Source organism: Lepidochelys kempii, chromosome 2 (genome assembly GCF_965140285.1).
Source record: "Lepidochelys kempii isolate rLepKem1 chromosome 2, rLepKem1.hap1, whole genome shotgun sequence".
Classification (NCBI taxonomy): domain Eukaryota; kingdom Metazoa; phylum Chordata; order Testudines; family Cheloniidae; genus Lepidochelys; species Lepidochelys kempii.
This window is the reverse complement of record NC_136381.1, coordinates 107,304,653-107,332,014: the sequence shown is the minus strand read 5'-3', so window position 1 is coordinate 107,332,014 and position 27,362 is coordinate 107,304,653. Positions and strand designations below refer to the sequence as shown.

The 27,362-nt window shown below is 42.1% G+C and overlaps 1 protein-coding gene across 17 annotated transcripts in view; it reads left to right on the top strand.

Annotated features, from left to right (window-relative positions):
* The window catches only part of LOC144930211 (uncharacterized), a 778,762-nt gene that overhangs the window by 420,863 nt on the left and 330,537 nt on the right, over positions 1–27,362 (top strand). For all 17 annotated transcript variants that reach the window (XR_013635332.1, XR_013635334.1, XR_013635331.1 and 14 more), the window contains 2 exons: positions 18,127–18,185; positions 19,447–19,541. Coding sequence is in view for 8 of the 17 variants with exons in the window: in XM_078851599.1 (XP_078707725.1) it covers positions 18,127–18,185; positions 19,447–19,541 (154 nt within the window). In the remaining 9 variants the exon portion in view is untranslated. The remainder of the gene's footprint in view (positions 1–18,126; positions 18,186–19,446; positions 19,542–27,362) is intronic.

Here is a 27,362-nt window from a genome sequence, read left to right as displayed (position 1 = left end):
ACTTCCTCAGTTACTCCTGATTTACACCATTCTAACTGAGAGTGTAATTTGGATCTGTGGTCTGAGCAGTGGTCTGTTTTTAAATATATCTCATTTACTATCATTTAAAAATTCAGAATAGCAAGGATTAATCTGAGAGACCCTACCATACCTATATGTAGGAATATAGCTAATCATCTGATGAACATATGGCTTTGTTCTCCATACTCTTTCTTCTCCAATATTCTCCCAATTACCACCTCCTTTGGGGAACTATTGTAGTTAGCTGCACTGTTTTTTAATTATTGTAGGCAAAGCTTAAAGAATTCCTACTTTCCATTTAAAAGAAAAGGAGTACTTGTGGCACTTTAGAGACTAACAAATTTATTTGAGCATAAGCTTTCATGAGCTACAGCTCACTGAATGCATCTGATGAAGTGAGCTGTAGCTCACGAAAGCTTATGCTCAAATAAATCTGTTAGTCGCTAAGGTGCCACAAGTACTCCTTTTCTTTTTGCAAATACAGACTAACACGGCTGCTACTCTGATACTTTCCATTTAACATGCACTGCCTCTGAAGCCTGTTTGCAAACATGCTCATCTGAAACTCACTTTATCATAGTGTTGCCTCCATTTATTTTCAAACTGATTACAAATTCTTGACTAAAAACTGCTTCTGTGGTTTAAAAGCAACAAAATCCATCTAATCTATCACATAATTCCTTTTTTTCTAATTTCATAAAGGCTGCTTTGAAAGTTAGACTTTAAATTGGAGGATTAACTGGAAAATATTTACTTATACATATGTAACAGGCAAGAGAAAAGGGCAGCCTGAGTCATGTAACAGGCCTTGTTTATCTCAGTAAAAGAAAGAGAGAGAAAAATAATTTAGTGTATGCAATTTAGCATGCAAAAGGTCAAACAGTTGCATGCCTGGAGGGAGTTAATCTGAAGAATGCTATAATTCCCATCCCAAACAGTGATAAGCAATAGAAATGTAAATGCTAGCCCTTGCTCTGCAAGGCTGATATCTGCTGATATTCATAAACACCTTTTGCTTTTGTCATGAGTAATTTACATGACACAAATAGTTTTAATTAAAGAAGTGGGTTCCCCCCCTTTATCCCTTTCCCTTTATTGGGGCTGGAGAGGTGTGTGCATTAGAGGAAAATTGCAGCTGGGGCCGGGGGTGGAGGGGGAGGCAAGGTGCTGCTCATGGATTTAAGTTTGTTTTAACTGGTTCTTACAAAAGAGATTGACACATGGCATGTTCTATTTGGCAATCAGCAAAATGCCTCTGATCAATGGCAGTTAAGCTTGGATCAGCTGAAAACAGCTTTCTCAGTTATTGTGAAGGCATGAAATGCGGTAGCTGCTGGGCAGTCTTTTGCTACATACAGTACTGAAATCCTGGTGGAGCTGATTCTCCCCTTCTTTTTCTCTCCCATCCCCCACTTTATTTTATATCTGCTATCACTTTAAAGTTACACTCAATACGTCCAACCCTGCACTGACACTAGCAAAGTAATATAGGATCTGAATTCATTATTGTGACTGGCTTCTGTTTTCTAGACTAGTAACCAGGGGAACATATTGCTTTGTTTTCTTTACATAGTGAACATCTTTTACTGCTTTTCAGTTTCCCAGGTGTAAGGTGCAATTAGCCAAAAGATACCATTCATTTCTCCACATTTTTTTTTCTTTCGTGGACATACACTGGATAGCTTTTATGCAGAAGATCTCATCGGAAAACTACTTTTTTTCCAACTCTGATATCTATCTGTATTAGTCTGTCTGTCTCTCTCTCTGATACTCCTTTTTACCCTATTTAAAATAATAAACCCTAATCCTAAAAGAAGGTAGACTCAAATCAAATATTGCTCTGGTAAATCTTAAATCTGATTGGGACACTACATATGGCTAGTTTGGAAATAATATTTTCCCCCAGATGTCAGGTGGCGTTGTCTGCTTGCAAAGAAACTGAAAATCTTAGACCTTGTACAAATGCAGCTGCTCACTTATTTACTGGAGCTAGCCAAGGAAGCATATTACTTACTCCTGTTTTCCAAAGTCTACAATGGCTTCCAATTTGCTTCAGGGGTCAAGGTGTTGATTTTGATCTATAAAGCCATATGCTCCTGCCTGACTACTGGCCTGATTCTGTCAAATGCTGAGAGCCACTTGTGAGGTGCAGAGCACCTTCAACTCCCAGGGAAGTCAATGCAAGGGGTGCTCTGCAGTGATCCAGGGAGAGCCAATTGTGGGATGGAATTTTCTACCTTTTGCTAGCTGGTGTAGAGAGTGGGTAGAGCCCCAGCCTTTCCTACCCTTTTGGGACATATTCCTCCATAGGGAATAATACACAGTCAATTTCCAATAAAGAAGAGCAAGAAAGAAACAGATGGAGCGTCAAATCTTGCTTTCCTTCAACCCGGAACAAAGTTACAGTGACCCCACTTAATGTGAGCCAGACAGTCTAACTGACAACTGATCATATTGGGATTTTTTTTGCACACTGCTTAGTTAGGTTTACTTGCTTAATTTAAAGTAAAGTCATAACTTGTACTGTTGATGGCATAATCATTATTTGAGTGCCTAGAACCTCATAAGCAAGTAAAGACACTTCCCCTGAATCCAATCCAAATTTAACATAACCCCACAATTGAGAGTCCTAAACAGAGGAAGGGAGAGAAAAGAAAGAAGAAAACAAGGCAACAATAATGAGTTCATGCAGTTACTGTATAAGGTCCTGGCCCAGCAAAGTGTTATTTATGCATTCAGATTAACCACATGAGTAGCTCCATTCACTTAAATTAACAGCAGTCCCTCTAAGGCAACGGTCCTCAAACTTTTTTGTCCATGCCCCCCACTCCACTCTTACCTGGTCCGCACCCCTCCCCCCTAGGAGCCACAGTTGGGAGCGGGCCGCAGTCAGGGCTGGAGCTGCAGCCAGGGCCTTAGCCAGGAACGGGCCCTCAGCTGGGAATGGAGTTGGGAGTCAGTAGCTGGGGTCGGACCTGTGGCTGGGGGTGGCACCAGAGTGGAGCTGGGGGCAGAGTGGGGCTGGGTGTCTCTCCCTCCCCCGGGGCACGCCCCACAGTTTGGGGACCACGGCTCTAAGGGTATGTCTACGCTTCAATCAGGAGATGTGAGTTCAGCACAAGTAAACATACCTTAGATAGCTTTGATTGAGCTAATTTGCTAAAAATAGCAGTGAAGTCACTGCAGTGCAGGTGGCAGCGTGGGCTAGCTACCTGAATTCAAGCACACCCAGGATCCTGGGTTGGTGCTGTAGCTGCTAGCCTATGCTGCCACGGCTACTTTGCTTTTATTGTTCAAGCTAGCTCGATCAAAGTTAGCTCAGATATATCTTCACAAGCTGCACTCACACAACTGATTGCAGTGAAGATATACCTTAGTGGTGGGACTTCAGTGAGAATACTCATGTCTAAAATTATGCACTTGTGTAATTCTTTGCAGAATCAAGGCCTTAGTCAGTTATTATTTATCCTCCCCATCACTTGTAGGCTTTGAGGCAGAAGTACTATGAACAACAGAAGAAAAAGAAAACTTTATGCAATGTTTTTCCTTCGCCCCCCCCCCCCCTTTTTTACTGCAAATGTTGCAAAGAAGGAGGGTTGAGTGTGAAAGGTCATGTCAGTGAAAGAAGATTTTAGAGCCAGATCTTCCCAGAAAGGTCCTGTTGTATCCCTGTGGTCATGGCACTCATAATGAGTTGTCATCACTCTGACTAAAAAAGAAACAATAATTATGCCTCAGTTTGATGCAGGTTATGAACACAGGTCCTGATGCTGTGCTCAATGCCTCCAGTAAACCACTCAACACTCTCAGCTCCCATAGCTGACAATGGGAATTGAGGCATTCTGCACCTTCCAGGATCTATCCCCTAAAAAAGAAAAACCGAGGAATGAGAGAACCCATCAATGGGTCAAAAAGATTCATTTATTTTTTTTAAAAAATTATCTTTTCAACAAGCATTTTTCTTGTAGTATTTCTTGTCTTCACAGTACTGCTCAGCTGCAATGTGACTAGCCTGAGATAGTAAGTTGTGATTTTCATACAAAGCAAGAAGAGCCTCTTTTTTTTCCTTTCAGATATTTTTCAACATTTTTCACTACCTGACAATGCTAAAAGGCAAAGACAAAACAAAAAACAAGCCAACAAAATCCCAAGGATGTAATCTTCCTTCAGCTAAGGCCTGATAAATTTTATACAAGAAACTGTGCAGTTTGCTCTTAAATTGGTCTCCAGTTGAGATTTTCATGGCTGACTCACAGGGTGAGGCTGTTCTTTTTCAGACTAAATTTGTAGGCAATACAGGCTAAGAAGCCAGGCTGAGCACTGAGTAGATATGTCATGGGACATTCCCCTCCAGCTGCTCCATGGAGGCTGCTTTAGACCAGTGGCTGATGTAGCATACACCTAATTCAAGTCCTTTCAAGGATTTCTTTTTTGGGTGGAGGGGATGGAAAGTCCCATGCAGCTGTGGATCCTTTAGCCTCACACTTTTCTGGTCAACCAATGTCCTGCCTCCTCTGATACAGCCTCAGATTTAGGTCCCTCAGTTGTGTTGCCTAAGGAATTTCCACAGCCTGGGGAGGGGTAAGAGAGGTGCAACTGGACTTGCCCCTGAGGGCAAATTCTCTTCTAAGATCTGTTCTCCTTCTGTATGTGTGTAGGCCCCAGTGATGTCAGTGGAAGTGATGCATATGTAGGCAGAACAGAAGGCCACAGTTGAGTGTTACTGTTTAGATCTACCAAAAAGAATTTTGCCAGTCACAAAGTCTATGGGCAGGCCCAAGGAGAATGCTTCCCTAATTGTTACTCAAACCTGGCTAACAGGAATAGTAAATACCATAAACATTTTATCTTAATTTTGTGAAACATAACGCATTACTCCATAGTTTACTGATTGCTTGGAGAACTGTTTATAAAATAGGCAGCCTGCTTACTATCATCATGATTATATTGTCAGGATTTGACCAAATGCCTGGAAGCTTTAGTCATTTGGAAAATGCCATGTGAAATGGTGATTTAATCGTATTATTATTATGTTATTATTTAGTATTTTGTTTAATGCCATATGTGTGAATGGTTCTTTACAACTTCCATGTCTCCGAAAGTTAATGATTTGAATTACCGTAGACTGATGAAATATATAAGTTTTAGTCATTTGACATTAGGGCTAGTTTGACTTCACTATGCCATATGAACTCTGATATAAAATTGCTGAGCAGAAGGGCAGAGTATTTTTGCTGTTCTTGGGTTAGTTTTTGGTTGGAAAATACTTTGTTAGTAGCAATAATAGAGCACTGTAATAAAATTGGGGTAGACGGATAAATTAGGATATGTCAGATACATAAACCAGTTGGCTAAAGGGGTTTCAGGAAAGGAGCAGATGCCTAAAGTTCCATAAAGCAACACACTGTGGAACAAACAGGATGCTTTCACAACTGCTTGATGTAATCAGGACAAACTGTTGACACTGAGGGAGTCGGGCCCCAGGTGCTGCCTGAGTGGTGTATCCTGCTTCTTTTGAAGATTCCCCTGCTCACCCTGCCTATATACAGAAAAATTCATCAGCCCTCTGTTAATACAACACTAAGGTCAGGATTTTAGTCACATTAAGGGCAGAGAATTCAGAAAAAAGAAAAGGAGTACTTGTGGCACCTTAGAGACTAACAAATTTATTTGATCGTAAGCTTTCGTGAGCTACTGCTCACTTCATCGGAAGCTCACGAAAGCTTATGCTAAGGTGCCACAAGTACTCCTTTTCTTTTTGCGGATACAGACTAACACGGCTGCTACTCTGAAACCAGAGAATACAGAGTTACCATTCCCACAACAGCCTTAACGCTAGCATTTGGTGTAGGTATTATACCTTAACAGATAACACATATTGATTAATACTGGATAATGGGAGCTGGGCCAAAAGTGGAAACTTGGACAGTCAGGTTGTAACTCCATATGTAAACCCATGTATAAGTCTGGGTCATATTTGGAACTTGAAGGGGCCTATTTACTGGATCCCCTTTGGATGTCATCCAGGAAGGTAGAAATCAACATTGCTGATCTTTCACGACTTGCATTGTTTTGAACAATCTCATGAGACTGGCTCCTACAATATTGGCCAACAAGCCCAAACTCAAAACTTAGTCCCGGTTGAGCCTTGAACCTAAATCTTAGCCTAAACCTTAGCCAGCAATAGATCCACTTGTATTTTTCCATATATGCAAAACCCTTCTATACCTCAGGCTAAACTACTTATTTCATACCAGTCAAAGAACAAGGAGGAAAGCACAAAAGGAAAGTCTCCATGAAAGAGAGATAGCGTGAGAAAACACACTATGTGCCAATAGTCACACTGGCATAAAGTTGGTGTAACACAGTGGAGGATTAGTCCCAAGATATTCTAATTATTTGTTGTTTAAAAACTCAAGCTGAAGCCAATGGGTGCTTACCATTCTTTGTGTAAGGACTTGAAGGATCTGGCCTGTAAACATAAACAGTGTGTGAATTAGGAGAAGAGTACAGCCCTACACACAGTAGGTGCAACATTTCTCAAGAGCCTAAAGCACTGATGTGAGCACAAGAATAAAGAAGTGATTTTGCTGAACTGAGGTAGAAGTAAGCTGCTCCTAACTAAAAAATAACACTAATAATCCCACAGCAGAATAAACATTTGAATAAAAACCCAGACATCAATTGGATTTTATCCAGTATTAAATGGAAACACATGCTTTATCCTAGGAATTAAGGGGGCAGGGCAGGGGAAAAACCCTAAACTCCTTTTCACTTCAAGTTTATTCAATCATTGCCATTGCCAAAATATTCCATGGAAAACTGAGCCAATTCAAAGCCATTCAGTTCAAGGCTGCAAGTTTCTACCCTCCTCCCCATTTTGCCCATCAACATGCTTGAGTCAGGTGTTAATTACAAGCACCAATAAAGCCACAAAGCTGCTCAGATTCCCCTAGAGGAAATGGCTGGATTCAGCACTTTGCTGTTCTGTTTATTTTACTACTTTACTGCACTTAAGTTACCCCAGCTGGTTTTCTGTGCTCTGAGAGGGGGAAAGTCCATTCTATAGAAGCATCCAGGGAGGTGAAAGGGACTCTCTCCTCCAAACTGAATAGCTTACATGAGAGCTGCATGCATGTAGTGTGAGGATAGGGTGTTGAAGTGTCCTCTCTGCTGGGACCTGACCTTTCAACTTCTGAGGTGTCTGCTTCTTGCCAGGCCATTCTGAGTCATATTGTCTTCTGGTGTGCTGTGCTTTGCCACATAATATTTATTATTGTTAATATTAAGAAGTACTTGCTAATCTCTGATGTGATCAGCACTGAACAAGACATAAATAAACACAGTTCTTGCCTGAGGAGTTTACAAATTAGAAGACAAATATAGATGAGACAAGATGCTTTTGGAAAACCCTGGAGTGGGTGTTGACTTACTATAAACTGAGAGTGAATTAAATGGGAATGGGATATGCTTTCTCATTGATTCACATTTTATTTTGAAGAATAGATGTTGTTTGTTGGGCTCTGACAGGGTAATTCTGTCAGAAAACCCCGCAGTTGCTTATTACGTATAGAACGTAACTCATACTGTATAATATGTACCCCCTCTTGAAAATCCAGGGGGCCACATTCTCAGCTGGTCTACATTTCCATAGCTCCATAAAAGTCAATGCAGCTATGCTGATTTACACCAGTTGAGTATCTCACCCCTTGAGAACAGAGATGCATGAAAATTAGAAAAATAAAAAGAAGCAAAGCAAACCAAACTGCCTGAGATCACAAAGGGCTGTGTTTGAGTTTGGGGTGGAGGTTTTGGTTAGCTTCTACATTATCTAGGTTTGTTTTACCATTCTTTGGAATTATTGACTGGAAATCCTGACTTTAGACAGAAAAACACAGCTCTGAGCGTAAGCAGAAATACTTGAGATTAAAAAAAAACGTAGGCAAGTCTAACAGATTGTACTTAAAGATAATGGACTTTTCTCCACTCTCTTGTTTATATTACGAATTTGCCCCAATTCCAGCAGTTGGTGGCCATGTACAGACGTAACTGCACCAGTATAAACCTCACCTGTAAACAAGGAAAGCTGTGGTAGCACTTGCTCTTGTTTGGAACCCACCTAGGATTTGCGCACTCACAGCTATATCGGTTGTTGGCCATTAATTTCTGGATTCCCAGTGTAGTTAAGGCTTTGCATTCATCCCTTTAGGCAAAAGCCTACTCTGAAGGTTAACTAATTCAGGCTTTCTTGGGGCCTAATAGAGGGAGTGATCTGAGAATCAAATACCTACCCGAACCTTACAGACATTTCAGTGTAGGGACTAATAGCAAGAGTACTTCAGCAGGTGTCAGTTGCCATAGTGTCACTTATGTAAGTGGGGGAATAGTCCCACTATTGTGGGGAACTTTCCTGGATTCTGCACTACCCCAGTGAAGTGGGCCAGCGAAAGGATCTGAGTCCTTGCTCCCACTTCCTTTACCCAGTGGCCTCCCTGCCCTTGAGGACTCCTCTTCCACTCTCCTGTCTGGCAGAGTCCTCCAAACCCCAAAAGGCTGGGCCCAGGATTCCTGGGGGGCTTGACCCCCAACCCTGCTGTGGTCACCTAGGACAGGGGCTAGAGTGTCCCTACTCCAGGGTACTCTCTCTTCACTGGGCACTTCTCTGACCCACTGACCATTACATACAAGTTAAAGCAAATGCAAGTTATTTAATCAACAATTAATTTTAAAAAGAATAAGGAAAAATGGGAAAGGTTAAGGGAAACACATCAACCTGCTCTGTGGCAGGGAACATCACAAACAGTGTCTCTGGAATGTCAGGGCAGTTCACAGTCTGTTCCTTGTAAGTCCCAGGCCTTCTTCTCAGGCCCTGGTTTTGCTGCAGGGATGCTGTGGGTTGGACACTTGCTCTGGTGGTGGCCACACGCTCTCAGGCTCTAAGTGGTAGGACCCTTCTTCCCAGTATCGCCCCCGCCCTGTCGGGGTTACGATCCAAGCCTGGCCTGCAGAGCCTCTTGGCTGAGGTGTCTCCCTGTGCTGGGCCCGCTGCCCAGGGTCCCCCTCGCTCTCCCCAGCTGCTCACCGCACCCAGCTCCAGACTGCTCCAGCCCCGGCTGCTGGGCCTCAGCACTGCTGCTGCTCTGCCTCCAGCTCCCTGGGCTGCTTCTTTGGCCCCTGTGGCTCTGGTTGCTGCAGCTCTGCTCCCAGGACAGGTCTGCTCTGCAGGCTGCTTCTGTGACTCTGCTCCCAGCACTGACCTGCTTCCTGGGCTGCTTTTCTGGCCCCTCTGGCTCTGGTTGCTACAGCTCTGCTCCCAGGGCAAGTCTGCTCTCTCTGGGCTGTGCCTCTGGCTTTGGGGCTGCAGCTCTGCTCCCAGGACAGGGTCTGCTCTCTTTGGATCTGGCACAGCTCTGCTCTCCAGCTCAGCTTGGGCCCCTGCTTTCTCCTTAGCTCGGCCCCACTCTGTCTGACCCAGGCAATTCCAGCTCACAGGGAGGACGGAACTTCCCTGGCCTCCTGACTCTCTGATTAGCCTGCCCGCCCTGTCATTCAGGCTGACCTGAGAAAATTGGCCTTTCCCCATTGTTCCTGGGGTCTATCAGTCTTAGGGTCCTGGTTTCCCATAGACCCTTCCCCTTTTAGTACTGGGAGCTAGCCAACCAAAACACCCCCACTGAATGTTAGTAAGGGGGCAACAGTCCCCTTACACTTAGAGAGAAGGTCTCTCAGCCACTCTGAAATATGAATATTACTTGACATATTGACACAACCCACAACCCCACTTCTTCTTTCACCGTTTTTGAAGGGAATCTCATTGTTTTACTGGAGATTTCATTACCAGCCTCGGTAGAGAACTAGCAATGATTTGTTTATTATCCTTGGCAGTGGAAGATACGGAAATGAGGCTAAGCTCAGACCTGCCAAATCTCACTCAGTTGGAAGGAGATGTTCTCATTGTGGAATAATATTTAGGTATTTTAAAAGTATCCCTGTCTTATGGTGAAGGATTTCTCAGTGTGTTTTGAGGAGACGTTTAAAATCTCTTTTTGAGTATTTTGAATGCTCCCTCGCACAAACTGCCACTGCTTGACAGTCCTGTAAGCAGCATTTGCCCAGAGCTGGGTTGATTTCTTTCTGGAGTGGGAGCAGAAACAGAGATCTAATCCACTCAGGTTTCACTTAAGGTCAAAAGCAGCTTAAAGATCCTGGGGGCCCTCCACAGTGCTTCCTCTTCCTCCGGCCACTGTTACTTTTGCAGCAATATACACAGAACAGCCTTTCAAATTTTATCAAAGTCATGTGTCAAAAGGGTGTCATTATCTAAATGTGCATGATCTATAAGGCAGTTTTTCAACCTTTGGATTTTGATGGCCTTAGGAACCCATATTCAGAAAGTAAGCTTGCCCATAGGTGCATGTTTCCTGCAAATTGTATAGCTTCATATACAGTTATATGTCTAACCATGTGTGTTTGAAAAGCCACTCTGCCTTAACTTCCTAAACAATTGTGAATTTGTCAAGTTTGTTACAAAAACAAAACAAAAAACCCCAAACCCACCAAACAAAAGAAATCCCATAGGAAATGTTTTTTGTAATGTTTGCTTGTCTACAGAGCATGGGCCCATGTTGGATGAGGTACAGAGCCACACAACCTCAGGGAGAGCTAGAGAAGGCAGTTTGCATGTGGAGGGATTTCCAAAATTGAAACATAGCCAGGACACTTTGGTTAGATCCTTTACGCATGAGACAACGTGCAATGCAATCTTTAAGACATGTGATCAAAACATTGGTTTTATGTCTTATGCAAGACACAGCACCACCACCGCTGCCAGCGTCCCCTGATACCATGCCGTGGCACTGACTCAACAGAGAGCACTTCTGTTCCAGGATAATTTCTTCCATCCAAGATGTTGGATGTCTCCCATCCAAATACTGACCCAGCATAGTTTGTGAGGTCTGATGGGCTCATGGCAGGCACATAGGGGTGGGTATGACTGGTATTGCACATGCAGAAACCTCATCTAAATGAAATTCTGCAAAAAAAGCTGGGTGACATTTGAAGGGAGTGACTTGGTAGGGCCTTTGGCCTTTCTGTGGAGTGCAAGGCTGTGGTAATTTCTGGTTTGAGGATCGCTCACCACCGCACCACAACAAAGATCATGACCATGCCCTGAAAAAAATAAGGAAGTTCAAAGTCCATCTTTCAAGGATCTTGTTGTGCCTTGCTATGGAGATATCTCAGCACAAGTTAAGGGCAAAACTCTGTTATCCAATCTTCATGGCAGATGTCTTATCCAGTGCAGGTCTCAATTGCTCATACTCTGGCCACAAATCTATTACACAACAAACTGCCACTCAGTCCACTTTATATAATGTCTATTAGTTATCTGGAAGTTCTTTACAATAACAAATTAAATATTGTTTGTGCTCTCAGTGATTGATGGAGCAATCACTGCAACTGTTAGGCACTTGGCTGAAGCTTTTGCATAGCCTTGGACATTAGAACCTGTCACAGTGAGAGGGGGATCATTGGCCAAAGTATCAATCTTATCCCCCTACTCTTTCTAAAAGATGCCACAGGCTCTTTAACTTCCACCTGGTTGGCTTTAAGTGACAGCAACAAGGGACCTCAGTTTAAAGTTTCAGGTGTTAATGTCACAAAAATATTGTATCACACAAACTCTGTTAGCACAGCAGCAATATGGAAGCATATTGAACTCATTAGTTACATGCAAATAGTCTGAACACAAAATGGCCCACATTAGTATTTTTTAAAAAAGATGAAGTAATTTAATGCAATTATATGAACCTGAAAATATGGCAAATTTATTGGGAGATGCTATTTTTTGATCTCAGTGGTCACAGCTGTGCGAACCTTGGAAATAAGAAACACAACAGAGACACTTTTGGTTAAAAATACTTAATGTGAAAGGCAGGTTTTGGAAACACTGAACAAATTCTGTTCTCATTTACAAAACGCAACTCTGTTAACTTTCTATTGGCAGACTCTGTCCACTCATTCATTTCCCTCTCTTTTTCAAACTAGGACCCACTTTTTTTCTCCTTTATATCACTGGAAATCTCCAGACCAAAGAGGCTTAGACAAGCTTTTTGGAGTGCTCATTTGAACCAAACCCAATTCTGAATCTTTTGCAGGTTGCCAGTTCATAGATTTGAGAGCCAGACGGGACATTACGGTGATGCAGTCTGACCTCCACAGAACACAGAATTTTACCCAGTAATTCCTGCAGCAGGCCCATAACTTGTGGTTAAATTAGAACATACCTTTTAGAACTACGTACTACTAAAAAAATCAGATTGTCTATTTTGTGTGAGAGATGCAACTCCATCCCTAGCCAAAGAGAGAGACTCACTTTCACTTATACATATAAGGTGGGTCCCAGGAGAAATCAGAGTATGTTCCCTCGGACAAAACTAGTGCCTCTCGTGATCCCATCTTGTCTTCGAGTCGCATATCAGTCTGTAAGTATAGGTGGAGAAGTGCAGCGCCTGTTTAAAAAATACATCACACCTTTTGTTTTGTGCTTAAAAACAATAGGGATCTTACAGCTGTGCAGTAGCCGTCTTTGTTTTACAGCCTTCCCTTTGGAAAGTGGGGTTCAGGACAGGGTAGTTGTTAAAGGGAAGCCGTTGTGGAACAGTCCTTGCACAGGTCCTGTGGACTTCTTTTGCAGTCTGGGGTAAGGGAGCATTCCTGAGGGCCATGAAGTTTTAATGGGAGGAAAGGAACAGGTTGATCACAATCTAATGCTGGGCTTTTCTTTGTGCTTGGTTTTTCCAACCCATTGTATTCATTTTCCTTCTTAGTTAAGTCTTGTGTTTACTAGCTACACCCAGAAGGCTCCCTTTGGCCTGATGCTCTCTCCTTATGCTGCTGTTACTAACATGGCAACAGTACAGACTCTCAGGAAAGTGCTCCTCACTCAAACATACCCAGTCAAAATGCAAAGAACCGTCTTCTAAATTTGCCAACAGAAAATGTAAAAACAGAACCAGTCCTATTACTATAAAACTCTACACCTATGACTGGGAGTTACCTGCCCCCTTTTCCTACAGTATCTCCTTCTGCATTTATTACCACTCCCTTTTTCACCCTCTCTTCCACTTGTTTTGGAAAATTCTAATCCGTAATAAAGTAAAACTCGTTTCCAAATCACAAGGTTTGTAAGCAGGCAGACAAACCTGCTCCCCCCCCAAAAAAAATAATAATATGAAATTATTATATGTGGTAAAGGTAAAGGAAGGAAAAAGAAAAGAGAAAAAAGAAAGGGTGTGTGTGTATGTAGGGTAAGACCCAAAAATCAAGGAAATCAGAACCGTGCCATGTAAAATTGTTACAGCTGTTACTGTTTTTATTGGCTGTTTCTTTTGGATTCATTTCTCCAGCAACTGCCATTCATGTGAGCAGGAAGGCATGCAGCATGACATTGCTTTGACTTGAGAGATCCAGGGGCCAGGGGTGGAGAGTGTGGGGAAAAGGACAGGGTGTTGTGATGAGGAGGTTTGTGGGGGACACATCAAAGTACATCTTTGTAATGTGTTACAGTAACCCAGGAAATTGAATTCAGATGCATTTAATAAAAACCTAATAGGAATTTGGGATTTGTCATACTGGATCAGACTATGGGTCCACGTAGTCCAGTGGCAGCTGATATGGTACTTGATGCCTCAGAGGAAAGCGAGTCCCTTCTTCATCCTCTACCACAAATCTAATCTCTTTGATTTAGCTTTCCCTCTGTAAATTCTTCACAGAAACCTAGACACCCAACATCCCCAAACATAGAAACAAAAACAAATGAGCACATGTCTCCTATAGCCTGAGAAGGAGAGATTGCTGTGATCTGTTTTTGAATAATTCTAAGGTGATTAGATACTGAAGTAACGGCATCCATATAAATATGTAAATAGAGTGCACCTAACTGTTTGAGCAATTCTGTACATGGGGAAAAAAGGGGTAGAGGAGGAGAGATTTTTTTCCCCTGTGGGGAAATATATTTACAGATAAAATGAAGTGGCTACATCTGCAGACTGCAATCTTGGGTGGTGGCTGAGAGCTGGGAAATGGAATCTTGGATCTTTGGTCACTCTGACTAATGAGAGAAGAGTCTGTACAGAAATATGAATTTGCCTTTTCTGCTCTCTCTTGGTCTCTTAATAGTTGCTTCATTTTAATGGGTCTGATTAAATAATTATCTAATATGAATTGGACAGACCTTGAGATTTGTGTCTCTTCTTGTAAGCTTCTCAAACAAAATACAAGGCACAGAACCAATTATATGAAAATTCATTCTGCACCTGGCACTCACATATTATTAGGATGAGCACCTTAGAAATGCATATTAATTAAACATGTCCAATGTATTTTTTTAATAATTATTTTTTGTATTTTGCAGACCCATCAAAAGAAAATAAACTATAAAGAAACAAACTAAATTCACAAGTACATCTGGTGATGCAATATTTTTGGTGTATTTTCATTTGAAATGAAAACAGGGATCCTTTAAACAAAAATAAATTCAGTAGACCCTAGGCAAAGGAATTATACATTATTAAATGTTATTTCTTGCTCAGCAAATTGTAACCAGGACCGAGCTCCCATCTGTGCCTGGTTTTTCGCTGTGTTTGGGGCCAAACTGTATCCCTGATGTTGGTCAGTATTCTGGCTCAAAGGACAAAACTGGCTTAGAACTAGAATCTTCATTCAGAACTCATTCAAAATCATGTGATATTTGGATTTGAATCCCTGACCTAGTCAAACCACTCTCTACAGCTTTAGCTTCAGGTCAGATTCAAAACTGGAGGAGACCGACTAATTAACAGTTCTATTCCAGATTTGATTGAAATCAAGAAACTTAACCAGAACCCTAGTCCTGATCTGGCAAAAACCTGTATCTGAAACTAGATTCAGATGTAAAAAGTGCTCCTTAAGCAAGCTCACCTCTAAAAAAAGCTGCACTTGAGCATCCATATCAGGTAACTGCGCACACTATTAGTTGCTAGGGCCCTGATGCAGCATGCTTTTGACATGTGAATAGTTCCATTGTTCAAACCCAAGTTTTCTTAAAGTAGACATACTGTTAAGAATCTTGCTGATCTGGGGCGTACATGAAGAACTACATTTTAATGTATATGGCCTGTTTGCATGTGCAAATCAGGTAATTGCACACCAAACTACACATCTCTACATGCAATTACCTAGTTTACCTGTTTATAGGGATGGGCTTACAAGTAATGAGCCCCTTTGGAAATGTGGTGCTTTGTGTGTAGCAGAGGTGCAGGTGAGACCTCTTGCAGCCTTTCTATTCCATCAGAGTGGCCAGAGCAAACTATGTAAACATCCATGAAACACGGGTGCTTTTTAAAAGTTGAGAACAGAACCTTAGTACAGCCATGAAAAAACCCACGATACTTAGCACTTTTCAATTGTATGAAAGAATTGCTGGCCCTATTTTTAAACATGGGAAAACTTAGGTATAATGAGGGGGACGTCCTATGTGCAATGTACTGAGCACTGTGTTGGAAATGCAAGCTATACTTTTAAGAATGTGTAGGGGTATAATGGAGGGGGTGTTCCTGGTCCTACTTGCAGGCTCAGAGGCTCTGTAGGGAAGCCTGCAATCAGAGTCAGTCTGGAAGAAGACAGCTTAGAACAAGGTTATGCCTCTCTGCTTTAGGGAGCAGCCTGCTTTGCTTCTCTCTGGTTTTGGTTACTGTTATCATTATGGATATTATGAATAAAAGTAGTATTATGTTACAGACTTTCAGCAAGAGTATTTGATGTTTTTATCTAACTTCTCTGTTTGTCTGCTGTAAACATAACACCATGTTACAGAGAAAATTAGTGGCAGAGTGAGGAACAGAAAATAAGTCTCCTCACTTCTACTCTAGCACTGCTTCTAGTCTAGCACTCCTCTGCTTCCAGTTGAGGGAGAAATTGGGTTGGAAATACTGGAAGAAGAAAAAGGGTTTCTTGTGAGATTTCTGCTCTTTCTTAACTATGGATAGATCAGAGATACAAGAAGAATAGACTTTCTTGTAGTATTTCCACTTCGGGTCTTAACAAAATATGCACAAGTGCTCATGAAAATAGGAATAGCCAAACAAACAAAAAATTCCCAACAGATAAAAATGAACCATATTTCTTATGAACTTCAAAAAGGATCATTTTGATTTTGGATAATGTTTTGAGTCAGCTTTAGGTTAACTGCAACTCCATTTTTAGCAACTACTGACTGCAGGTTCTGGAAATCTCCACATTAATTAGACAGAGAGAAATCCTAGAATTGTGAGGATGTGCTATATAATTATGTGAGAGAGCCCCCCCCTTTTTTTAAGTTTTCAAAGTTCACAAGTTTAGCAGGACAGGTTTAAATAAAGTGCATGATTCCAACTCTCTGCAGATCGAACAATTTAAACCGGCCCCAACACCCAACCACTCACAATCAAACATGATGTTTTATATGGGTCAACAAAAGTCTTTCTCTGATTCCTCTCCTTGCTCAGTCTTTGAATAGATAAATGTCCAAAAGAGATACAACACTTAAAAGATCTGGTTTTGTTCCTGTGTTTTGAAACATCTTCAAAGGACCAAAACACTTGGTCACTAAGTGATACTGAGTTGGTTTGTTTGTTTCTTTCCTACAGAGCTACATTATGCACTGCATCTTCTCCAGTAACTCTCTGATGCTTTCACTTTTTTCTTCCAAGCTACACCAAGAAAGTCATCTCTGTCATTTTTATAGTTCCTGGAATTTTAAGCACACTGACAAAGGTTGTTTTTTGTTTGCCTTTTTTGTCACCACTACCCCAGAGCTGTTTCACATAGCCTGTAGCATGGAAGATCATTTTATTCCCTTGCCTTCTATTTTATATCTTGGCTCTTTGCTTTTATTTTAACTTGCAATTAATTGCACACGTTCTCTGACCCCATTGTGGCTAAATCATTCTGAATTTTATTGCCATGCTTTTCAGCACTGACTCTTCCTGGTCATTTCATTTCATGAATAAATCATCCCATCAATTTACCATATATTCCCAACTCATGTAGGGTCTAGTTCAACCATTCTTACTCACGGTGAGTAGGAGCTTAGTTCCTGATCCTATAAGCTGCTCCCTGTGCCTGTGCGGAGTGTTATTGACTTCAGTAGGGCTTCATGCAAGAGTCTTCAAGGGCCAGATTTTAAAACATATTTTAAGGTGTAAAGATGCTTGAATGGGAGTTAGGCATCTAGGCACCTTTGAAAATCTCACTAGGCGCCTATTTGCTTATTTAGGTGCCTAAATACTTCTAAAAATCTGCTCCTAGTACAGAGCAGGTTGCTTGATTAAGGCTTTACTCTCTAAATAATCCCAGTGAAACAAGTGAGACTACTCATAGAGATGGTATTACTTAAAATGGCTCACAAAGCTGACTGAACCTGACCCTTGGTTAGTGAACTAGGATCAAATCTTGAAGGGTTTTTTTTGCAAGGTTGAAGGCTGAGCTGGGCCTTTAAGAGGAACTCAGATCCCAGCTCCTATCTGTGCCTGGTTTACTTCTCGGATCATGTGATTGCAAGATACAGAAAGGCCTGCTGGGGAAGGGGACAGGACCATATAAGGGTCCTTTCTGTTCAGGTAGAAAGCTAAGGAAAATTAATAGCTTGCTGGGGAGAAGGTATGTGACACCAGGGGTAGTAATTCCTTGTGGAGACGGAGGTAAGGCAGGAAACTAGGAGGACAGTACTAAAGAAACAGGAGTGAGCTTGGAAAGACTGTACTAAACAAACTCTGAGAAGGGTCAGGGAGTAGGCCTGAACAAGGCAGGTGATATAGGAATTGACCCTGAAAAAGTGAAGTCAGCAGTTGGGCTGGGAGCAGACAGCTCCCCCTACACTGTTTAGAGCTCTCTAGGGAGGTGGTGAGAAGACCCTTTAGCAGTCCAAGCCATTTTGGGGGAAAGGGGCTGTAGAGCTATTGCACTGAGTAGAAAATAGACTGTAGAAAGCCCTACAAGGACCGGGATGATTTAAGGAACTGGAGAGACGGCCTACTGAGGGTAAAGCAATGTGTCTTGTTGTTTAAGACTCTCTCCTTTTGCCTACAGGGCTGAATCATCCAAGAAGCTAGAGAAAGAGGCGCTCCATGCACTTCATCATGAGTTGGGTAAGTCAACCCCCATATAGGGAATTTTGCTTCTGTAGAACTCTAGGATCAGGCTGCTGATTCTCTAACAATTGGTTCGCCTCTAATTACCTGGCTCTGTTCCAAACTGCGTCCATTCTCTGGCATAGCTTTTCTGTCATTTTTTTTTTCTTCATTAGTTGCTTTTCTACATTGCATGTGAGGATGAAATGTTACTTAATGCTAAATGTATGAATGTTCCTGAATTTGCTCTCATGTATACATGTCTACGGGGGGGGGGGAGTTGCTATTTTTGCAAGAAGACAAAAGTCCCAACTGAGGACCCTGCTTTCTGTTTTCAAAAGAACAGGGTAAACACTGGAGACCAACCACACATTGTCTGACATTTACATAAACACATGAAGCTGCCACTTTTTTGCTGTTTTTACTGGTGGTTATTATTTTGCACAGTCCTACTTCTAAGTGTCTGCTGCCTTTGATATAAAAGCATGGATGTCCAGATTTGGGGCTTCATTCCCTTGACCACTCCGGCTGCTTTGTGTCACTCTAGAAATGCAAAGCAGCTGCAAATCTGGCTTAAGTGGCAGAGCGTAATGGTTGGGCTGGTCCTTTGTAGGTTATTCTTCTGTATGGTACTTCGTTTTCCTGGCCATTAGGTTCTGATTGAGTACCATCAACTCTTTGGTGAGCAGTTCAACAATTGTATAGGATTTGTTACAAGTAGTCACCTTTCTGGTGGGCTCTATTGCAGAGCCTTAATTTAATTGTAAATGTTTTATATGTTTTAAAAAAAATAGTTGATACAATCGTAGGTGGGGTTGATGAAGGAGAACATCCAAAACCATAGAAAAATGGATTTTTGAATAACTGGCATAAAGGCATGTATTTGTGGGGAAACAGCATTTTGATGAAACTGGAGGATCAGTGTATAATGTGTATTAACTGCAAGGGGACATGGCTAAGGCTGTGACCACCCAGTGGTTAATCAATAAGGCAGTTGGTGGGGGTGGCTAAATTAGCTGGAGTTGGGAATAATAGGGTTTCAATGTAATTAAATTAGTACAGCATATAATATTCTGAAATAGGAGGTGGTCAAGGTCCTTCAGCCTCTCTAAGATGTGTTTCTACCCTGCAGTGATTTTTTTATCACCTTTTAAGTACTGGTCTCCTTTTGAATGTATTCAGTTGCAGCTTCTATGCTGCCTTTGATAACTGGTTCCACATATTAACACTTTGTATCATTTCTCTAAAACTCCTTTTGAAAGCAGATTTCTTTTCCCAGCTAATCTAAGAAATAACATAAAGACTCAAAGCCTCAATGAGATGCTTCTGGGCTACAAACGGTGCAAAACTTCTCTCGCAAGCCAGGAACGAAAGGTATGTGACACCTAATTTAATGAAGTACATACGAGAGATCATGATTTATGTCCCAGTGCTTTTTAAACTGCCATCTCCCAAGTAGTTCTAGAATGCAATTGATTTCTTGCACTATCCAGGCTCGTGTACTTGATGATATCACAGCCATTCAGTGATGCAAGGATGAGCTCATTCACAGCCATTCAGTGATGCAAGGATGAGCGCATTCAGACTTCTTCAGTCCATGCAGAAAAAATAATGAACATTCCCCTGTGCATGTGTTGCTAACTGCATAAAAAGTCCATTTGCTCTGAAAAGGCCAGCTACAGGGTGTGTGTGGTGTGTTGTGTTGTGTGTGTGTTTTTTTTGTTAAGCTGGGCTTTTGATTTGGAGAAGATGAGAGGAACCACAAAGATGCCTGTGAACACGCCAGTAACCAGCTAGTGTAGTAATGAGTGTTCTCTCAATAGAACTTCTCCTCTTCAGGTATTGCGAATCTTGAAAGAAACTTGTATTTGCATGAGCGCTAAAGACCAGAGCTCTTTCCTGTCCCTCTCTCATTCCCCACACATCATTTCCCGAAATGCCTGGCTAACAAAATGAGGTCTGCTTTAAAGGAATAGTCTTGGCCATTAATTGAGACACAAAGTGTGGTGTGTTCACTGGTTATTGGGGCTAATTAGCCTAATTCTTTCCCTCTAATTTCTTCATAAACACAAATGCCTAGGAAGACAAAGCTGAGCTAACAATTTAGTCCAGGACTCTGTTCATGTTCTCAGGTTTCGTTGCATTTTGCACAGTTTTGTTGTATCAACCAGGCAAGGTACTAACAAGCATCAACAGGACTTTATTTTCAAAGTGGAAACCTCTTTACCAAGCTGCTGCTGCACCTTCTGTAGCTCTCTCCCAGCCTCTCAACTCCTCCCCCCTCCTTCCTGTTTCCTGTCCTTTCAGACTCCGAACAGCCAGTGCTCCCAATTCTAACAATTACAAGCAACATCTAAACACACATTCTCTCCTCTCTTAAGAAACTCTCCCAATTAAAATAAACATTATTGTTTTAACCACAGAAACAAATACGAAACAAGACACTATACTGTTGGCAGAAATATTACACTGAAAACACTGTAGATACTACATAACATAGTCTCTTGTCCAGGCAGGTGGTCATCTGGGTCTGACAGGCCGTTTCTCAAGCCCCGGTTTCAGTGCAATGTCTTGTTGTGTTGGTGAAGTCATCCAATGCAAACTGGGTGTTGGCAAAATCTCCTCTTGGTGAATACGCAGGTGCAAGATAAGAAGCATTCCATACCTGCGCATCAGAAAGTAGATAGGTATAAGGTCCCTTCTTCACTATGATTTTTAGGGAGCTGTGAATTTATGGTCCCCTTTGCGTAAAATTCCAGGTTTTCATATTCTAACGAAGGAACCACACTTAAACTTTCATTCCTTAGCACGCCGCTTTTCTGTGAAAGCCTTAGACTTTGCTTGGTTCTGTTCAACTGTTTTTCTCACATCATCCTCATTTGGGGTATCAGGTCGTGCCTTTAACAATCCAGCAATGTTCAGTTTAGTATTCATCTGTTTCCCATGCAGTAACTCTGCGGGTGATCTTTGCATTGTGGCATGTCGTGTAGCCTGGTATGCTTGCAAGAAATCAGTAGTGAAGGGTATCCATAATCTCCCTTCCAGTTTAGCCATTTGCAAACTCTTTCAAACTTCTGTTAAACTGTTCGATTTCCCCATTGGCTTGAGGGTAATATAGGGATGACCTTCTGTGTAAAATGTTTCCTGGAGTTTGAAACTTTTCTGGCACAGAGGAAGTAAATTGACTACCATTATTTGAAACCAGTTCTTTGGGGTTACCTTCCCTCCTAAAAACTGAAGAGAGGAACTTAATTACTGTAGCAGAAGAGATTTGCGATCTAAACGCTACCTCAGGCCATTTACTGAAACAGTCTATTAAAGTGATGGCATAATGGCAGTCAGTTGGAGCAGTATCAAAGGGTCCTACAATATCAATCACCACTTTTTCCCATGCAGATTCAGGAAGAGGAACAGGCTGTAATGGAGGGGTATATGTCACTGCTGTCTTATCATGCATTTGGCAAGTGACCCAGTATTTTATGAGTGCTTCAGATTGAGAGTCCATCCCTGGCCACCAATACAGATCCCGTAGTCGTTGTTTGGTTCGGACAATTCCTTGATGAGTGTCATGTGCCAGGTGTGTGTTTTGACTGTAATTCCTCTGGCACAAGGAGCTGGTGTGTACCTCGTAGCACGCAGCCATCAAAGAAAGAAAGTTCATCCCGAACTCAAAACTGGGTCATGGTTTTTAGGGTGACTGGGCCATCTCTTTTTCAGAAATTCCCATAGTTTTTGTTGAATTGGACACGCTGAACAAGCAGCTTGAAATTATTCTCTTGTAATTGCAGTGAGAGTGCTTGTAATAAGTGCAACCACTACATCCTTATCCTCCGGTGGACCATCTGGTGAAGGCAAAGGCAGGCGAAAAAGGCAATCAGTGACCACATTTTGGTGGTTTTTCATTAGTTTTCCTCTTGCAATTGTGTGTCTGCAGTGGTAGTGAACTTTTCTGCAAAGGAGTCACAGCCTGGACTGTGCCTCCTGTATCCATGCTCATTATTTTGGCTTCAGCTGTAGCTGACTCAATTTGAGTAGCAATGGTTATTGCTTTTTCTAGTGCAAGTTGTGGTTCTAGAGTAAGCGTTCTCTTACATGAAGCATGGTTGTTTTCTCAATGAGCTGGTCTCTAATCATCTCATCTGCCATATTCCCAAACTCCCAAATTACAATCAAACTCCTCAGGGAAGCAATATACTGCAGTATAGTTTCCCCTGGTTTCTGCTCACGCTGGCGAAATCTGTAATGATTAGCTACTACATTCACTTTTGGCACAAAAAAATTCTTTAATGCAGTGAGTGCAGTCTCATATTTATCATCTGCAAGGGGAAAAGTGTAAAATATACTCTGCCCTTCTGCTCCAAGGCAGTGGATTAGCAGAGAATGCTTTCTTACTTCAGAAATCTCTGTAGCACTGATTGCAAGCAAATAAGTCTCAAACATATGGATCCAGGTAGTAAAAGCAATTGGAGGCTCACCCTGGGCTTTGCAGAAAGGGTGCAGGTGGGTTCAGAGGCAGAAGATCCATCCTCATCGCCAAAAGGTTGTATCAACAAGGCAAGTACTAACAAGCTTCAACAGGACTCTATTGGGTTGTGAATTCAATCCTTGAGGGGGCCATTTGGGATCTGGGGCAAAAATTGGGGATTGGTCCTGCTTTGAGCAGGGGGTTGGACTAGATGACCTCCTGAGGTCCCTTCCAACCCTGTATTCTATGGTTCTATTTTCAAAGTGGAAACCTCTTTAGCAGGCTGCTGCTGCACCCTCTGTAGCTTTCTCCCAGCCTCTCAACTCCTCCCCCCCGCTTCCTGTTTCCTGTCCTTTCAGACTCCCAACAGCCAGTGCTCCCAATTCTAATAATTACAAGCAACATCTAAACACCACAAGTTTGGAGGGCTGAGAACCAATATTTTGTCCACTGTTGTGTCTCTGTGGGAGGAAAGAGAGCCAAGAAGCCCTCTTTCCCCTCCCCATGTGCTTCTGTTCAGAGAGCAACCAAAAGGTTGGTGCTTGTGCTCCCTGGGCATGGTGGTGGCACAAGCACCTTTATTAGCACTGGAGTTTTCAAAAGAGGGCAAGGCCGCTGCTTGCACAGGCTGAATCTGGGATTGGAAGGACACACGCTGTGTACAGAATGTAGCAGACGCTATCCCCGTGTACCTTCCCCTACCAGCCCCAGAGGCGTTCTGCTTGCAGGGAAAATAGTCTCCTCCAGCTGCTATTGCTGCTGCTGGTGTGGCTCAACTCTCCACTCCCTCAGCACTGCAGCAGTGGCTACTCCCGCCGTAATCTGGCCCCCATTTTGCTGAGGACCAAATGCAATACTAGGAATCTGCCGTATCTGAAAAGAACAGGGTTTGAGTAGTGGATATTTTTGACATGTGATACAATATGCAAATGTACAAACATGCTCTTGTTGTTCTGTCTGGTGTATGGAACACTCTTTACATGAGATTCCTGGATCAGCCAGGCCATAACAATCTGTATGGTGTTTTATGGACTAGTGTGACTTTTGTGGGTTATTATTTCTGGCTTAAGCAGCTCACAAGCAATCTCCCCAGTAAGAGAGAGGGGCAGCCTTAGTCTCCTATTGTCCATTTTCAAAAGAGCTAGATTTTTTTGGTCTGAAAATGCCAGCTGCCACCTGCTTTAGGTTTAACTTTCTGCTTGAGTGATAATATATTATTTGACATATCTTCTGCATTTTAATTGGGGCTGCAGTCAGGGTTAAAAATCATTTTGGAAACATTTTAAGATAAAGGTCTTTTGTTGTAAAGACTCAAACAGTGAAGACGTAAGCAATCTTACTACAGGGATGGTCTCATTAAAGAGTTCTTTCATGGCATTACACTTATTGAACCTTAGCATATAGCTTACAGTACACCTGGGTGATTATTTTGTAGGGACAAAACTCTTTTGTTACTAATTTCCTCATCTCATATAGACAGGTGTTAGCTTTGCCCTCCCCATGTGTGGTCAGTAGGATCACATCCAGGTTTGCTATTGAAAAATGATTCCATTGATTTGGGAAACCTTTGCTCTTGTCTATTGTAACTGAGTTTCTGTAGCAAATTATAATCCTGTGGAGTTGCAAATGGAGAACGCAGCAGCTGTTTGATAGCAATAGGCCCTTTAGTTATCAAAATGCTATCACATTACTTAATCCACTGACACTGTTTCTTTATTTACAATGCTGAAACTGTCATTTTTTTCCAAAGGAAAAGTGGACTGAGGTGAACAGTGATGCTTTGTTGCTGAGGATAAGGACAGAAGGATAGGCGTTTATCAGAGGAGAAAGAGCCACATTTGTTAACATCATGCTTCACTGTCCCAGGGATCTAGCTCATGCAGAATATGAACAATGGGGCTAAATACAATGCTTAAACATGCATATTAAACCCCTGTCAGCAGCTACAATTATTAAATAACACCAGGATCTCCCCTAATCTTCCTCTGAAACAGTTTGAATTGGGTGCCAGCCTAATGTCTGTGGGAAGATTATTTCAATCCCTTGGGAAAAGGAGATCCTCCATAAGAAGTTAATACCCTTGGGACAGTACATTGGAAAGCTGCATTTGATCTCCCCTGACAAATATGACAGCATATTATGTCTGAGAAGGTCCCATCAGTAAACGGTAGGTTATGCCACCCACAGCATGAAAGACTAAGACTCCCCAACTCCAACTAACTCAAAAGCTGATAGTATTAGCCTGTTGGCATCAGTGTCACTATCTTGTATTCACTGAATATAGCATTTCCATAAACTATATACCTAATTAAAACACAAGTGGCATAATGTCACTACCATGACATTATGCCACTTCTGGAGATTACAGGGAGAAGGGGAATCCTGTCCAAAGATACTGTGTTCCTCAGCCCCTACTGCAATGAATAGAGCCACGGAATTGCACAGAATAGATTTTCTTGGCTTGTTAAAGGTCTCCCTAAACAAAACAAAACAAAAATAAATCTCCTCTACATACTAAGCTGCATGGTATAGGGTTTATACACAGTGCCTCAAATAGATGGGTACATAAGCTGAGTTTGGAATTTGGGATTGTATGAAGTCTATGGGCCTGATTCTTCTCCACAGTTTTACATTGGTTCAACTCTGGTTTCAATGTAGTTGCTCCGCTTTATATCTGGGTAAATGACAGTAGAACTCTATCCATTATGTGCTTATTTGACTGACGAAACAAGTATTTCAGATTACTCTTTGCACTATAGAAGCAATAACAGTCTGTTGTGGAGATGTAAGGACCATGGCTGCAGCATAATCTCCTACACTGACTATAACTTGGCTTAGACCCATCAACATAGACAGCACCAGTTGCATTATAAGACCTTTTAACATGATCTCCAACAAGGTAAACTTCACCTTTTTAGTGAAGTTGTTCCCTAAACCTGACCAGCTTAGTGATAGAGTGGACAGAGCTTAGTGACTGACTGTTTTCAGTGGCACTGGTTCAGTGTGATTCGGAAGGGGATAGAGAAGGGTTATTGGCAAGGGGAAGGCTCAATCAGGGCAGAAAAAATGTGGGTCAGAAAAAGGTGCTCCTTCAGAGATCCTGCTGAATTCTGAAGGGAGGTCGTGTCATTTTTATACAACATCTCCTCTGATCAGTAGACCTGTGCTGAGAAGCTGGTATTCTACAGTAGCTTGAGGCAAACTGAGATGCGGAGGCAGATGGGGGGGCCAGTGTCTTGCAAATCCCTGACTACCTTGGACATCTGGTCCTCCTACAGAGGGATATTTCAACAGCTCGTTTTTTGTTAGTGAGATTGGATTGTGTACCCAAGTCAAAGATCTTATCACAAACCCATATTGGTGGTGGTTCCAATTACAATGATGAATCTGAAAAAGCCTTCAATAGAACACTAAAGGTGTTAGCTAGCACTGAATGGCCACCTCCTGTTTCTATATACAACACTGTCTAAATCTGTCATGATGTTATAGGCTTTAAACCAGAAATAACAGTATTTCAAAATCTCTCACTGTGCAAGTTTTTCTGCATTTGTTCCTGATGTGTACTGTAAATAAGATACCTGATTCTCCGCTCCTACCATTATTATACCAGTGGAACTTCATGGACTTCTGTTTTAAACTGGTATAAGAGAGTCAGGGCTACCGGACTAGTCCCCAGAAATCTGTGCCAGCAATAACCAGCATGGAACCTGGTGCAGAGCTCTTGCCAGCAGAAGGTGGGAGCAACACAAGGTATCCACAGCATCCCCTCTGCTTGGGGAAGTGAAGCTAATGTAGCTCAAAAAGTGGGCATTGCTGGTGGTGGATAGTGTAATTTGGGCAGCTGGTGACTGCTGATTCTTTCATGAGCCTCTGCTAGTGGGAGTTCCTAGGAAGTCCTCAACCAACAGAATTTCTCAGCATAGCTTCTTGCCCTTCCTTAGGTCAAACTCCTCAGCGTGCAGCAGGCCAGGCTTTGCACATCTCTATTTTGACATGACCTGGGGTGTGACAGCACTTCCTGACTGGAGCAAGCCTAGGTTTGCTCTCTTTCAGGATGATTTCTTCAGTCACTGGCTGCCACACAAAAGATGCAAGATATAGAAGTAGGTACGAGAGGCTGAATTCCACTTGCATTTACACCTGTACATTTTCCACTAAATTAGTGGAGTTATTCCAGACATACACCAGTGTAATTTAGCACTATATCTGACTCAGGAGCTTCAGCAAAAAAATCTGTGGGGCTAGCTCATTCAGTTATCTCCTTGTGTGAGAAGTACCAATACCCTCACCATGTAATCACTTGAGGTCTGTCAATTGAAAAACAACCCCTTACACAAAAACAACTGTACCTTAGGGTTTGGGGGTCTGTCAAGCCCACTGTGATTCTGTGTGGGTAGGTCAAGCTCAATGATTTTCTGTCCTTTTATTCTTCAACATACAAATAAGTTCTGCTGCAGATATTGTTGATATGGCTGCAAGTGGAAGCGGTATAGCTGGTGTTTGTCACAGAACTGTGCATTGGTAAAGCAAGTCCAGTACTTCCTTGAGTTCTGTGCAGTTCCTTGGTGTGAACCTTTCTTTTCTCTTGCATCAAATATAAGCCTGCTAGCTTTGAATTCTGTTGCAGACCTGTCTTCTATGCGTTGAGTGATAAATAAGGGAATGCATTCCCTCTTCAGAAGTCTGTATGCTAGGTCATAATGTGTCCACTGATCTTATCTCCTTATCAC